Consider the following 15,738-nt stretch of genomic DNA (forward strand, 5'->3'; position numbering starts at 1 on the left):
ACTGCTGAAAATTGGGACAACTCAGCTGTTTCTGTAAAAAGGGTAAAACATTTTCTCAACAACTCATATTCCTCTTTTCATCTCAAATATAAAAGCCTGTAGTATATAGCAAAAATAACAAATTTAAAACTTTTGGAGGCTACTATGTAATGTTTATATAAAAGCTATTCACTTCTTTTCATGTAAAGAGGACTTTCACCCTGTCAATCAGATGTGTTTTCTTTGTCTCTCTTGAGTACCCGTGTGATATGGAAGCGGTAAGTCACGTAGGCAGAACATGCCTAAAATGGAGGCTATTGTTCCTTGGTCTTTTATCACTTCTCTCAGATACCCTTGTTCCACATTGAAAATAAATGACTTCTTCAGCTGTCAAATACCTTTCATCACCAAACAAGTTTCAACATTGCTGTAAATGTATTCTTAAACAAGAAGTGTCAGCAGTCAAGGGACAAGTACTGAACATCCCAATCCTGTGTATTATTTAGTGTAATGTATTTCAGATTTTGTTGACATGCTATTAATATGTCAATATTATATTTAGCAAGGAAGATGATCTTGTTGATGGATTCTTATGTGTATTTTGTGGCGTAATGCTGTGATTATTGTGTCTTCAAAATATTTTTTTAAAGTTTGTGGCCAGTTGGTGTTTCATTCCAGGAAATTCACATTTGTACATTCATGTCACAACGTATGATGCAGTTGGCACGGCATAATATTTTTTATGTGTATTGTGTGTTCATTAATTTTTTATCTTCATTTATTTTTTCATACCTTACTATAGTTTGTGCTACAACCTGCGCCTGCGTTATGTTGTATCATTTTGATATATAATTCCTAGTATGTGCATAATCCGTTAATTTTTTTTTTTTTTTTTTTTTTTCTGTCTGTAATGCTTGTGTATGACTCTTTGACTCTGCAGGGAAAAACCTGCGTGTTTATAGGAAGGCTAAGTGACCCCCACTGCTCTCCATACATTTGCCAAAACAGCAAGCAGAAACCCATGACATCATTTGTAATGAATTTTATTGAGTCATGAGGCTAGATCTTATCAGGGAAGACAGCTCTAAACCTCCAGCAGCCCTGCAGGCTCGACCTGGACAGGATTTACTGTCACTTACCATATGTTATTATTTGATTGCCATATTTTTAGTGATTACAGACTCTTTACCTGGCAACCAGCATATGTTTCTTACTCTCTGAAATCAAACCATGTGCTTTTATGCACTTTTAGACACCGTTATTTAGGTCTACTTTATCGTTTGAGCAATCCCTTTATAGCCTTGGTGAATGGATTATTAATTGTATCTTAGAGTATTAGGTGTCAAGCTAGTAGAGTTATTTCCCAGTCTCTGCCTAGCATTTACAAGTACTGTAGTCAGCATGTGTCCATGTGACCCAGATGGAATATATATTTCCCGGTGTTACAATGGTTTATCGGAATTTCAAACAGAATCTAAGCATCACACAGTCTTAAACGCTGCTAAAAACCTTGACTTCTCTGTTACAAATAGACTGACAAAGTGCCCCAATGTGAAGTAATCAAGATGTGTTGTACAAGAAAGAGTACAAAGCTGTGCATTAGCTGTGGTTATTTGCTGTAAAGGGTATCACGAGTGTTGGTATTAAATTAATGGCATATCGGACAATGTGGGCAGTGGCTACCATCCCCATCCATCCACGAGGTAAAAAGATCTCACCACACAGTCCGGGCTTGAAGGTGAAAGTCTTTTTTTTTTTCTTTTTTTTTCTGGTACAGGAGAGTACAGTACAATCCACAGTCCATCAACTCCCATTAAAGATTCAGATTCGGATCGATTGCGTCGAGCTTCGGATGGAAAGTCACGTGGCCGGGGGAGAAGGAACAATAACCCGTCACCGCCTCCGGACTCTGACCTTGAGGTACGGCCCCTGCTCTCTGTCTCTCTGAGACACACACAAACACACACACGCCGACATACTCCTCCATCATAAATTGTGAGCCAGAAAAGTGTTTATCTTTTCCATACTGCTGTGTGTTGCCCGTTGTTAAAAGTTTCTGGACATTTTCAGTGTGTGAGAATGGGAATGGAAACAGAACCATACTTTGAGGATAGCACATACCGGCTGAAGCAAAATAGTTTTAAGAAATTACTCACACAACCATGATGTTCCACAGCATTATGGCATTTTACTGACAGTTACAGTCCTTGATTTCCAAACAAGCTGAACGTTCTTACAGTTCTCGAGTGTTAATATGAAATATTTGAAAAACAAGAGTTGATCTGACCCATAATAGCTCTGACATCATAGCATGTTAACATATCCAGTTAATTAGTCAGCCGTTATTGATTGCTCTAATGCAGAGGGCAGAAATGGATTGTGTGTAGCGGTGGTGGAGTCCTGCAGTGACCAGCAGGAGCAAATGGAGCAGTCTCCCAGTGGCACATAAATACAAACTCCCTGCTTTATTGACAAGGAGATCGCCTTGCAGGGTACAGAGTGCATCATCGATTTCTTTCTGTCTTTCACAGCGCGTTTTCATCTGGGATTTGGATGAAACAATCATCGTTTTCCATTCCTTGCTCACCGGGTCTTACGCCAATAGATATGGAAGGGTAAGTGACATCAGACTACAGCAGAATCTTCTATCAGTACTTCTACCACACACACACATTCGAATGTGGAGCTGGGTGAGTTTCCACTAACGGTTTGGACAGGGTGTTTTGTCTGGCTTGATCTGATCTCAGGGTGTGAATAATTGTTTCTTTTTTAATAGGTCCAATGAGGCTTCTTAAGTATTTGAATTTTTTTCACAGCTGTTTGAAGTATTTGGTGGGATATGAATGGAGAGACAAAACTACTTTTTATATTCAGAAATGCAATCATTTTCGTTTGGAGCTTTTTCAACTTCGGGCTCGGATACTGAACAGGCAAATAAAGCTCAAGTAATACTTAATCCAGTAAATTTACATTTTTAAGTCAAATTGAGAAATGTTTTGTTTGTGTTTCATTTTTACATTTTTAGATAATTCCCTGAAGTTCTACCAAATACTGCAGTTCATAAGGGATATGCACGTATTATTGAGAATGGATTTTTTGGGGACATATTTGTTATTCTGTTGAAACTATTCAATCTAAATATAAACTATTAAAACAAACATTTTGGGAATTATGGTAATCTTTGATTTTCTCATGGTTTGCAGTGACCTCATCGTCTTTAAATAACACAGATTATATGGATTAATAAGCAGGGATAAATAGGCTGTATTTACAGATTTATAGAAGTGTATGTGTGGGCAGGCATGCCTATTTTTGTACATATGTAACCTTTGTGCTTAATACCGTCATGTGGTAAAGAGAATGTAGCAGAATATTTGAAGGAAGAAGCATAATATTTCAGAGTGAGATGGTCTTTGGTCTTCCACTTCGTATTTCATTTGACTTGACTGCTTACACTCTGTTTTTTTATTTGCACGCATATGACCACATAACATGGGGGGGGGGGGGGGGGTTGTTTTATCTTTGGGGGTGACTGGCCTGCCCCCTGACCCTCTGCTGTTACTGCTAGACACTGGTCAAGCACTTAGTTAACTTTCACAGAATGAGAAGAAGTCGAGGCTAAAGCCTCTTACTGTTTAAACAACCAGGAGAAGTTAGATGGCACCTGCTGTTCATCTTCTGAGGGAGAGAGGCCATACTGTTCATGGATGCATTTGAATTGCGTTTTTAGATAATATTGTTTATTTAGAAAGGACTTTAGTGGTTATTGTGCTGGCTGGTGTGACAGGAAATTACAAACACGTTTGTACATTCATACAGTCATAAACATATGAGCAGACAGATGCAAATATGCTGATTTTTGAACGTGTGCAAATTTATATTTTTGATGATATTACAGATGAACGGAAATGTAAATGTTAGACGATCTGTCATATTGTAGTTTCACAATAGAACTACAGTTTGTTTCCTTGTAACCACGGGCACCAGGCATGACGCTGCTATGAACTGTAGTTTGTGTTCAAATTTCCATGGGTTTAAATGGCAAGAATGTGTTAATGTATCACCATCTTCTGCGAGATTATTTTTTTAATTTGGTAGGACTGGTAATGAGCTTTCACTTAATTGCCTAGGGGCATTTGACTTGGACTGGAGGGTGATATTGTTAGGGAGTCTTTAGCCATGTGCGGTGGGGTACAGGTGCTGGGTTTGCTGCACTTCACAAACAGCACAAGCCCTCTGGCAGTGTAGGCTACCGTTCCCATGCTATGGCTTTCATCCCAAACTCTATTCTGTGTGTTCTCTGTTTTGGGACAGTTCTTTTTCCCACTCAACCAGAGTGCTGACTCTCACTTTCTGTGCTGCGCTGCTACTTCAAACATGGGCCATTCCCACATCACCTAAAGAGATTAGCAACTGGCAAATAACAATTTACATGCTTGCATAAACACATTTTATCGAGTGAAACCAAAATACGAAATCCTCACTCCTCTCTTTAGTGTGATGTGACCTAATAATTGTTTTACACAATATGCACACTTGAAACTTATTCCAATGTTGTATGAAGACAAAAGCAAAAAGTTGCAAAACAGTGTTTTTTCCTCCTTAGCTGCCAAGCGGGGCCTATAAATAGAGTATCCCTGCGCACTGCTGTGGTTATCAGTTATCCTAATTGGCATCAAGGCAGCCTGCTCCCATAAAGCTGATGGGTCAGGCCAGCTGGGCTGCTATTGGGCTGGAGGAGGTGGGGGTGGGGTGGGGGTTGCCGGGGGGTTGCTGGGGGCGGAGTTGGCGCCCTGCGGATGACACTGACGTCTGGAGACAGGTGGAGCTGCACCAGTGACAGCAGCCGCCTTGCGCCTTCTGGGCCGCTTGTATTCTTAACTCCCTCGCCCAATGATTGTTTACATTTGATTGGAAAGGATTCGCTTATCCTGCAAACCTTTCTGTATCCGAGTCCACGCTGGTCTTTATTAAATTACATTATTGTCAGTATTTGGGGTTAGTCTTCGTCGTTATTTTATGTTAAGCACTAAACAAGTGAACTATGTTGGATTTTTCAAAGCTATTTTTTCGTTCACATCTAATGAAATGTGATGGTGGTGAGAGTGGAAGGTGTGTAATGACCTTTAATCTGAGGGAAGGTGTTGCAGGTGGTGCCTCAGGTGGGATTCAGCTCTTCTTGTGTGGTTCCCTCTGTTGTCAGGCAATCAGTAAAAAGCTTGGGCCCGTCAGGCCCTGGACTTTACTCATAATCCGCCCTGTGAGTACAGGCTGAAAACACGCGGGCACAGCAGGACTCTGACTCACTTCTCATTATTATTCTATTATCTGTGTGTGTCGTGTGTGCATTACATCATATCCATGAGTAACTGTGATTAGTGACATAATGCAAAATGCTTATTCCATTAATTGCCCCAATGCAACTCCAATGATGAGCACAGGCTGCTTAAAATTATACAAATCATATTTTATTTAACTGTAGCCACAAAGGGTTTTTTTTGTTTGTTTTTTTTTTCAGTCCAACCAAGTGAATGGAAACCGCTCCATTCTATTCCGGTGGTTGTTTATTTTTCAGTGGCTGGTTGCCAAGACGGTCTGCTGTAATCTACAATCTGCTTACCTTGTTGTGGAGCATTTATGATATAAAAGTTGACAGAGACTCATGTTCCGCTCGACTGAAGAGATAAGGCAGCCGTGCTGCTTACTCACATGTCATGCTTCATGAAGCGTACGTAAGTCAAAAAGGTGAAGAGGAAATCACATGTCCACAGAGTTCTCACAGAAATGTGCTCACAGGCAAGGTGTTCCTCTGCTTTCCCATCTTCCTCTGTGTTCAGTGTTGTCTTATTGAAAGAGAGAAAAACTATTTATTATACTATACGTTTAGTAAATTCTTATCTTTGTATTATCTTCTAAAAAAGATCAACTTAGTATACCATGTCTGTAAAATCTTATAATTTTCCGTACAGAGTTTCATGCAGTGTGCATGCAGTAATTCAGCGTATCAGCGATTATACGCCGATATTTTATAGTTGTGTATTGTGAAGTACTTTCCCCAACCTTCCCTTTACCCATGTGAACCAAACGAGGAGGCCAGCAGACTCAGTATGTTGTGACCTTTTCTCTTGCCGAGTAGTCAATGAAATATTGATACCATTGACTCATTTATTTTATCCCATATAATTAAGTCACTAGGGAAGGTAATTCAGTGAGAATGGAATGCAGCACTGCATAGATTTATTTGACCTAATGTGGGAAAGCAGTAAACCATTAAATTCTTATTTGTGCAGGTCAAAAGTTCACTTTTCCTACCATTTGAATTAAAGGCCAACACGTTACTATTTGTGCAAAAAAACTATTCAGACCGGCGTTTAACTGTAAATGTCAGAATTAAACTTCCATGATTTGTGTGAAAAGTACCGTTATGGAGAAGGGGGGACTCGTGTGTTAAATCATTGAAGGCATATAGAGGATGGAATATTTCTTGCGAGACAGGGAGACCAACTCATTTCATGGCATCCGCTATGTTGAGATTACTCATACCTTTAATGCATTCACTTAAGGGAATTTTCAATTTTTTTCCATTTGTGTTGAGTGGTCTACTGGTTTGTGCAATATTTTTACGTTTTGTAATGTGAACATTACTAATTAGACCTAAAATGTTTTTTTTTCTCATTAAACATTACCATGTTTACCATTGGAGCAGTAATTTAGCTGACAAGAGGACTTTGACCCTGAAAAACAAAATATAGCTGAGCTCATTGAGAGAGACAAAATGGTGCTTAATTGTGTGAATGGACTATAATTTCTGTAACAATGTCTCCAATTATGCAGTTTTAAGCTCAATTAAGCATTAATTTACTTAAGTGCTTCATCTAAATGTGGTTATAATGCAGGCTTTGTTGTTATTCTTGTAACAAGGCTATCTGAGTATTGTCTGTTCTGTTCTTTTATTTCCTTGTATCCAGCAGATAGAAAGCAGTGCTACAGCTAAACTCTGAACTTTGTGGTTTTTCTCCATCATCATCACTCCTGATAGAACGCATGTAGTTGGGCTTTTTTAATTAATTTGTTTGAACTTTTCCACTTTTATAATGGGTTTGGTTTTTGCTTTTTTTTTCAGGATCCCCCTACGTCTGTGTCATTAGGCCTGAGGATGGAAGAAATGATCTTCAACTTGGCGGACACACACCTATTCTTTAACGACTTAGAGGTGAGTGTTTCTGTTGTTCTTTCTTCCGCTTATTGGCAACAAGCTACCACCGTTAAAATGCGCGTTCTCTTGCCCACTGAGCGCATTTCGGCCATGCTATAATTACTTTAGCTGCATGTTTACTTTGCAATAATATTTAAGGCCCAGGTTCAGATGTAGATACGTCACAACAGAGTGTGTGCATTGCATTACGAGCAAGAGCAGTCCATTAAAGATTTAGCTTAAGCATCAACAACCATTTAATAGCGGGGTGCCTGTTTCTCGGTTACGTCCCACTGTGGTGAAGTATTACCTTGGAGCCCATGGGACACCATGAATTTTACATGCGCTGTCAATCTCCCAAACCCATGACCAGCCCGTGCCTCTCTCCCCTAGCGGCGGGGGCAATTTGTCAGCTTCTTGGGTTTCTGCGCGGGCTCTGTCTGTCTGTGTGTCACGCTGCGTGCTCAGTGTCACCGCCCGCGAAAGGCCAGCGATCTTCAGTCACGCCATGAAACGGTGATTCATGTGAGATAGTGTAAAATCTGTCCCCCGGGGCGACGGCCGGGTTCGTGTCTGGGTGTCCGCCGCGCCCGGCGATGTTGAACCCCGGGTCACGGGGGCGGCCCACGGCAACGGCGCCACGACAACCTATCGCCATGGCGCTGGGCACCCCTCACCTGTCCGCCCACGGGCGTCCCACAGAGCCACACTCATAGGAGGACAGACGGTCTGAGAGCTGCATGGCGTCTGCTGGGACTTAGGACTTGCGATGCCCTAACCCTGCAGGGGAAACCAAGAAAGCTCATTTGTGCTGCTTCAGACAAAAAGAGGGACCCTGAAACAGATTCCAATCTCAGACCACTCTGATCAAAGTTAATTGGCAGAAATTGGCTGTTAAATATTTCCGTATGCTTCTCAATTCGCAATGGAGCGAACTGCACCTTATTTAGTAGATGTGCCCCAATCATCTGAAAAATGGCAGTTTGTGACAAAGCTTAAATGTGGTTTGTTCAACATCTGTCCTATATTTTTATTTCTTTTCATCTGTGATGAAACCACCCTAGGATGAATTGGCAGTTCAGGCTGCCATAAAATTATTTAAATGTGCGATGCATATTTTTTCGTCTGCTCTATCTCAGTAACAGAATTATTACATTTTGCTGTCACTTAAAAGCAAAGTGCTTTTTTTCCCCTGGTAAAACTAGAATATCATGGAGACTGAAATAACAATGTATAGTGTTAAAGAAAAATGTTTTTTTCCAGTTACGTTTCCCGTTACACCCGAAAGAAAACATGTCAAGCTTTTATTGTAATTGCCTTTGTTGTAAGAATGATAATGAATTTGATGATTGACATGTTTTTGGACCGTTCCTACACTTCTTTCCACTTATGAACTTTATATGATAATGTGTTGGCCATTAGCGCTGAGCTGCTGAAGGCGAGGGCAGTGGCCCTATTGAAAGAGGGTGTTTCCTCTTGCCTGATTTACAGGCTCCACGCTAACAGAACTAAATACAGTACAAACACCCCTGAGGCTTAGACGCTAAGCGTGCATATATTTAAACTCCCGGCATTGTCCGAGCTGTTGCCGCAGGCCTCTGCACAAACGGGCCGGTCTGTCCGTTATTTCTTTGTCTTCTTGCCGCTGGTGCCGTTAGCCGCGTGAGCAGATTTAAACGGCGGCTCAGTCGCACTCTGCTGTTTCCGCGAGCGAGAGAGCGAGCCTCGGCCGTTACTCCTGCCGATAAGTGATGATGCACAGGAAGTAAAAAAAGAAGGGGCATGCCGCGGGGGTCGGTGGGGATCAGTTTCACTCTCAGCCCGGCGCTGGCGACCGGGCGCTGGAGAATGTGAGAAATGGTGCTGTTGTAAATAAGGTGTGTTTGTGCTGACCTTTGGACAGTGCATGGGAAAGCAGAAATGTCTCCATAAATCACACCAGGCTCCCAATTGACATTTCTCAATAATGATTTATTGAAATGGATGATTAAACTATTTTTATCATTTCCCCCTGTCTTTTTCTAGACCGCGGTGTGCAGTGATGAAATGTGTTAAAACCCTCCGGCTATCTCATTTAAATGAACTGTGGCAGTACTATACGTGTAGAATAGAATAGTAAACCTGAAACTTTAATCATTTAACAACAATTCAGCCTTAACACCTAGCTGTAATTCATTCAAAAAGGGTTAAATTAGCTTTAATTAATGTAAATGCTAAGAATACATATAATATATAAACAATACTGCTCTAGGTGATTCATGTAAATAGGTCAATGAAGATATTAAGGTTGTCAACATAGTAAAATGAATAGATTTTTTGAAATATTACTGTTATAAATATTTCATCTAAGCTTTCTTTAAAAAAAAAAGAATAATAATAACTTGCAATCAGTGCATAAAATAAAGTGATGCATAAAGTGTGGCAGTTTACTTTTATTGTAGGTAGGGAGTATTTCCTTGTTTTTTATCTTACCCTGAAAACTGAATTCTAATATTTATTGAATTATATAAATATATTTCTCTGTTCAACATGATAATGTTTTCCCGTGAAAAAACTGTTGTTTTATGGCATTTGATACAGGGTCACTTGCTGGTCTTTTATGGCCGGAAAGGTGTCAGAATGATCTTGTAATGAGCGGCACAGACATGTAGTCTGTGTGAAATCTCTGTTACCCGCAGTGATGGGGGCTCTCCCTCCCCAGCTGTGCTCCCGGTGGGGGGGGGGGGGCTGATGTGCCTGTGTACCCCTGCACAGCTCAGAGACAAAATGCTGCCATATTTACCCTCGGTCCTCATCCACGCTTCACCGAAACCATAACAACGCTCTAACAGTGCCACACACGGGAACACAATAACCGCTTTAGAGGGCCCCGCCCGCTCATCGGCCTGGCCTTCCACACCCCGGGCACCGAACGAGAGCAGAACACGGGCCGGGCCGGTACCTGAGTTTGAGCTGTGAGCCGGGCCGGGGGATGAAAGCATTCCTGCCCCTCCGTCAGTGCAGTAAAAGTGTCCGGTGTGTGGGAACGAGCCCTGGCTCCACACAGCAGGGAAGGGGCTCTGCTCCCCGGGAGAGAAAACAACAGGGACGGGGAGGTGGGAACGCCTTAAATTAGAGCTCCGCTACCTCTCAGCACGCATACCTATGGGCGGCCTCGTGAGTCCACACGGCCTTTCTCCTTTCTCCTTTCTCCTTTCTCCCAGCACCTCCGTTTCTCAGTGCTGGAGACACACTGGCAGCGTCACCACAAACGCACAGCGAGTTTAAATTCACCAGTGCTGGGATTGGCTCTGTTTACAGCCATGAGTTTGACTGGATTTTTTGTTGCGATTCTGCAGTATGTGCTGTCTGCTGTTCTCTACAGAAATGTCATAACGGGATTTAACCCTCCTAGAGGCTCTGATTGACACCGCCATTCATATGCGGGTGTTATTTTGTCATATGGAGCAAGTTCTTTTACGCATGCTGTGTAGGTTCCACACAAAAATGTACACTAATTGTCTCACAATTGTCCTACAGGAAGAATGAAAACCTTACATAAATACTTAGAGTAGTCATGAGAAACCCAGCATCTCGGGTAGAATTGATTTTCTTCCTCTGTGTGCTTTCTGTGCTTCCCGTGTGCACAGTGTGGTTTGAAAGTGTAATGTGTTTCTGCCCTGATGGCGTGTGTAGTGTTGTAGACCCTGCTAGCTGATTCCTCCATCTGAGGAGCAATGATGTGTGTTGGTAATAATAGGGAGGGTAATGGTTCAGAAGTGTGCCAGTCACCTTTGGCCCCACTCTACCCCCTTCCCCTCTCCCTCCTGCTACACACAAACTCTGTCTCACGCTCACACATGCACACACACACACACACACACACACATAGACACACACCCTCTCACCCCACCTCCACCGCCTGAAGCATGTTAATGTGACTCAACATCGGAATAGGGGTACTGGGTTTGCAGAAAACCAAAACATGACCAACATGCTGATAACAAATGAGATTACTTTAAATGTATTACCTGCATTCTGTTAAATACAGTGATGTGCTACCTGCTTGTCAGACTCTTCACTAAAATACCTGAAGCAGAGTTGTCTAGACATATCTGGAGCAGTCTGCGGCTGTGTTTTTGACACATGTATCATTTGGGGTGTAAACTGCATAAATCTTAAGATGTTTAATAAGTCATTGATATCTAATTTCCTTGTGAAGTTAACCGGTACAAGTTTAGGCAGAGTTAGAGTAGTTAAAGGAATGTGAGTGTTTTTACTGTAAAGACTAAAGAAAGAAGTTGATGTCTACAAGGTACAAATAACATAATTTGCGGTTATAAAACTGTGATTGACTCACTGAATCACTTACTTGCTGTGACAGATTTCTGGAGGTGTACCAGTTGAAAAATTGATTAAGGTGCAAATTTAAACATAACGTAATGTTAAGACTATGAATGTACAAACAAAACAGTTTAGTTCACAAATTAGTTTTTTTAACTATTCCCAGTGTTTTTATTTTTATTTTTCCTATTCTTACACAGAACATCTTTAGACAAATGTTTTATTGGAATCACAATTTTTACCTTTTAATTCAAACTTAGAAGCTTGACAAATAATTCATTTGAAATCCAATAGTTTGTGACTGCAATCTCTGTTTCTCTCAGACACATTCTCAGTTAGCTGTTAATGCTATTTTCAGTAGTTTGTAAATTAAAGATATTTAATGATTTAATATTTAATTTCAATATGGGCATCATTGTTTGCATTTTGATATTACATTTAAAACAAGGTCACCAGCTGAGAAACCTTTGAGAAAAAGGTGCTCCTGCTTTATTTGTTGGCTGACACATAGGCCTTCGGCCTTTGGCAGAAATCAGACCAGCCTGGTCTTTTTAGCTCTGTACAAACACTGGTCCCTTTTTCTCCTTTGCTTTTTGTCTGTGGATATATGGGTTGGGGGTGGGGTGAAAAGAACAGTACAAGGATACATGCATGTATTTCTAGAAGGCAGTGTTTGCAGTACTGTTTTAATTCCTTCGCTGTTCAAGCACAAATTGTAGATTGGAATGAAGTAGGCTTGAAGAAGTCCCTTTGTTCTCCATATCCTGTGCCTGACCCGCAGGTAATCTGCACCCCTTTCTTTGGCGCGGGGTAATTGTGGTGGGAAAGCGGGGGAAATGCGAGGGTCACGAACTGCAGACCAGACGGGGATGACAGCTCCTGCCAATTGAGTGGCAGCATTGAGAACCTGCGAACCATAGATTGGGCTTTTTCACATGGAATTAGCTTGTACGCTGCGAGGAATGCTGTGATGATGTCTGTAATCGCTCACACTGTGCCATTGTCGCAGGCCTGCTCACCTGCCCAGGGAGGGAGGGAGAGGGAGACAGAAAGAGAGAGAGATAGAGAGAGAGAAAGAGAGGAATGTAGACAGAGAAAGGTTGAGAGAGGGAGGGAGAAGGAGAGAGAGGGAAGTGGAGAGAGGGGTAGAGAGAAAGAGAAGTAAGGATAGAGGGGTTGAGAAAGAGGTAGAGAGAAAGGGAGGGAAGTGGAGCGAGAGAGGGAGACAGAGGGTGGTAGCGAGAGAAAGAGAGGGAGAAGTAAAGAGGGAGAGGTAGAGAGTGAGAGGGAGGTAGAGGGTGAGAGCCATACCTCCTGCTCGAAGATGAAGAGAGGGAGCGTAATGCAGTACGGATGTTTCCTGATCCGGCCGTATGACAGGGGAGGAAGGTTTATAGTTTTAAATAATCATTTTCTCTTTGACATTCTGCAGCCTTGCGCTGAGCAGTCAGCACTAACCTCCCTCTGCCCAACAGGAAGAATCAAGCGCTCTGTTCTGATTGCTCACTGACAGATGCCCGGTGAACAAAGGGGGCTCTGATAACTTCCTTTAAGACAAAAAAAAAGGCTTAAATGTTCCGGAATGGAAAAGGGAAATGTCGCAAAAAAATAGAAAAGACATAGAAAATCAGGGTTATTGGAAGGTGTTTATTATTTAAGTGTGCGATTCCACCCTTCCTCTGCAAGCTGCATGCATCAGCTGCCCAGCTTTGCTAGAACTCTAGTAGTAGAATTGTCCTTATTTTCCGTTTCTGGAAAAAGAGAGCAACTGACAGCTTACTGAAGAAGAAAAAAAGCTCTGCTGAATCTGATGGTGAGTCAAAGTGTTTGCATTAGCGGTAATTAAGTATGAGCTACAGTGGTGGAACGTAGCACAGTGTACAGTAGAAACGTCTGGTGTGAGTTGGTGGAGATTTTCAGGTTTGTAAGGACCACTGCTTGGTGAGAACAAACCAGAGCCTGGAAGATTGGATCAGAATGAACACACTGTAATACGCCCACACAAACACACACTCAAACACCCCCACACAAACACACACACACACACTCAAACACTCCCACACAAACACACACACACACAAACACTCTCACACAAACACACACACACACTCAGCACCCCCCCACACACACACACACACACACAAACACACACTCAAACACCCCCACACAAACACACACACTCTCAAACACTCCCACACAAACATACACACACACACACACACACACACACTCACCCCCCCCACACACACACACCCCCACACAAACACACACTCAAACACCCCCCCCCCCACACACACACACACTCAAACACACATGCAGCACATTACTTACCACCATGTGGCCCTTCACACCAGGACTCATCTAGGCTATCTCTTGCCATTCAGATACCTGCTTATCTCACAGAATCATCTCTTAATGGTGACAAGCACAGTATTATCTGATTTTCAGCCTCTGTTGTGTTCTTCAGGGCATACATGTGACTTGGCCTCAGCCAATGGCTTTAACCATGTGTTTGCTTTATGGAGCACCCCCCAGGAGTTGTCGCTGTAGTTGTAGCACAGTGAGCTTAGTCACTGCCATTAGAGCACTGCTGGTGCTACCAGAATGGCAGTCAAGTGGTTTATGTGAACCCCAGCTGTGCTCTGTAATTGTCGAAGGTTGCGCATTCTTTCACCGCTCTAACCTTCGTCCTGGAGGTCCGGCATCCCACAAATCTCCCAGCACTGTGTTAATTGCACGTTGTAATAACTGCCGAATTAGAAGAGCTTTTGAAGGCCGCGTAAACACTCTGCTTCACAGCAGATTGGATGCGGAGAATGTTCTAGAAACTAACCGGGGGGATGCGGTGGTCGGACGATTTGTTCCAAGGTCATGTTTCCAGGTTCTTTCCAGATTCAGAGTTTTCCCAGTGCAATGTGTGGAGTTGCATTGGTTCAGTTAGTTCCAGGACACAAAGTTGCAAAGTTGAAACTGTGCTTTACTAATGTGTAGCACAAGTTATATGAATTAGATGTAGCTTAAATTTGTTCTTATTCTTGTCCTAGGGTTAGGGTTAGGTTTATGCGCAGAGCAGGAATTTTTTTGCTGCAATTATATGTCAGGCTTCCGAGCAGAGCATCATAGAATGCACAATACATTTTTTTCTTCAAATTATTATCATTAAATACTAGTTCCAGTGAAATTATTATTGAAGAAATTCCACAACCATTGTCAGCAATCCTGGCTTAGAGGTCTGTCAGTGGGTAAGCGATGCAGCAAAGACCGGTCAATTGGAAGTGTCGAACATCATTTCATTCAGACACCAGTTTTGGGAGCTCTGTTGTGAGGTTGTCCCAGTGTGAGAGAGCAGAGATGAGGTGTCCCTGTGTGAGAGAGCAGAGATGAGGTGTCCCAGTGTGAGAGAGCAGAGATGAGGTGTCCCAGTGTGAGAGAGCAGAGATGAGGTGTCCCAGTGTGAGAGAGCAGAGATGAGGTGGTTTGGGGAGATAAAGAGGTGTGGAAAAGGGGAACGCAATGAGCTGCTCCTCCATTAAACAGCACCAGTCAATGGCTCTCCTTTAGCTACAGATCTCTGATATAACAAATGGCACAAAGAAGTGCTAAGGGCTTTTGAGCTGTATGATTGCATTAGGTTCATTACCAGTCAATTAGTAGATAATTGGGCCATTTCAGTGATTTACAGCTGAATGGTATTTGAATGGCACTCTGCCTCTCTCTCTCTGCGAAATGTGTAATTTTAGGTTTTGGCTGGCCTATACATACAAACACGCCCCCACCAATTCCAGGGATTAAAGTTCTTTGTCGAAGTTCAGAAAATAATCCATCCCCTAGAAATTGCCTGTTTTCTTCCGAATGAAAAGTGTTAAAGGAAGGGGTGGGGGGGGGGGTGGAAGGGTTCAGTTGTAGAAGTCATTAACAGGACCCCTCTTAATGATTTCAGCCTGTCCCAGGCCCTGCTTATGACAAATTGGTGCCCGCAAACATTAAAGACACATTGGTGACTTTGTCCAAAACAGATAATGCAAACAACTCAAGGAGTTCCTGACCCATGTCTTCAATTGCCAGTCCATCTTCTCAAACGGCGGGCTAGCAGCACTGCATGTGAGGCCACATTGACTTTCTCCCCCCGCCCAGCCCTTATCTGAGGCTGCTGACCCCTGGAGAGGAGGAGAAGGTCACAGGGTCAAAGTCTTTTCCTCTTTGGATCTCGGGGCTTGCTGGGAGAGGCTTGGCGAGAGAAT

The 15,738-nt window shown here is 42.5% G+C and overlaps 1 protein-coding gene across 18 annotated transcripts in view; it reads left to right on the plus strand.

Moving 5' to 3' along the window:
* eya1 (EYA transcriptional coactivator and phosphatase 1) overlaps positions 1-15,738 on the plus strand; it is an 85,206-nt gene that overhangs the window by 59,419 nt on the left and 10,049 nt on the right. For all 18 annotated transcript variants that reach the window (XM_061238407.1, XM_061238406.1, XM_061238411.1 and 15 more), the window contains 3 exons: positions 1,757-1,899; positions 2,511-2,594; positions 7,103-7,192. In XM_061238407.1, coding sequence (XP_061094391.1) covers positions 1,757-1,899; positions 2,511-2,594; positions 7,103-7,192 — 317 coding nt within the window. The remainder of the gene's footprint in view (positions 1-1,756; positions 1,900-2,510; positions 2,595-7,102; positions 7,193-15,738) is intronic.

The sequence above is a fragment of the Conger conger genome, chromosome 4 (assembly GCF_963514075.1).
Source record: "Conger conger chromosome 4, fConCon1.1, whole genome shotgun sequence".
Taxonomy (NCBI): Eukaryota; Metazoa; Chordata; class Actinopteri; order Anguilliformes; family Congridae; genus Conger; species Conger conger.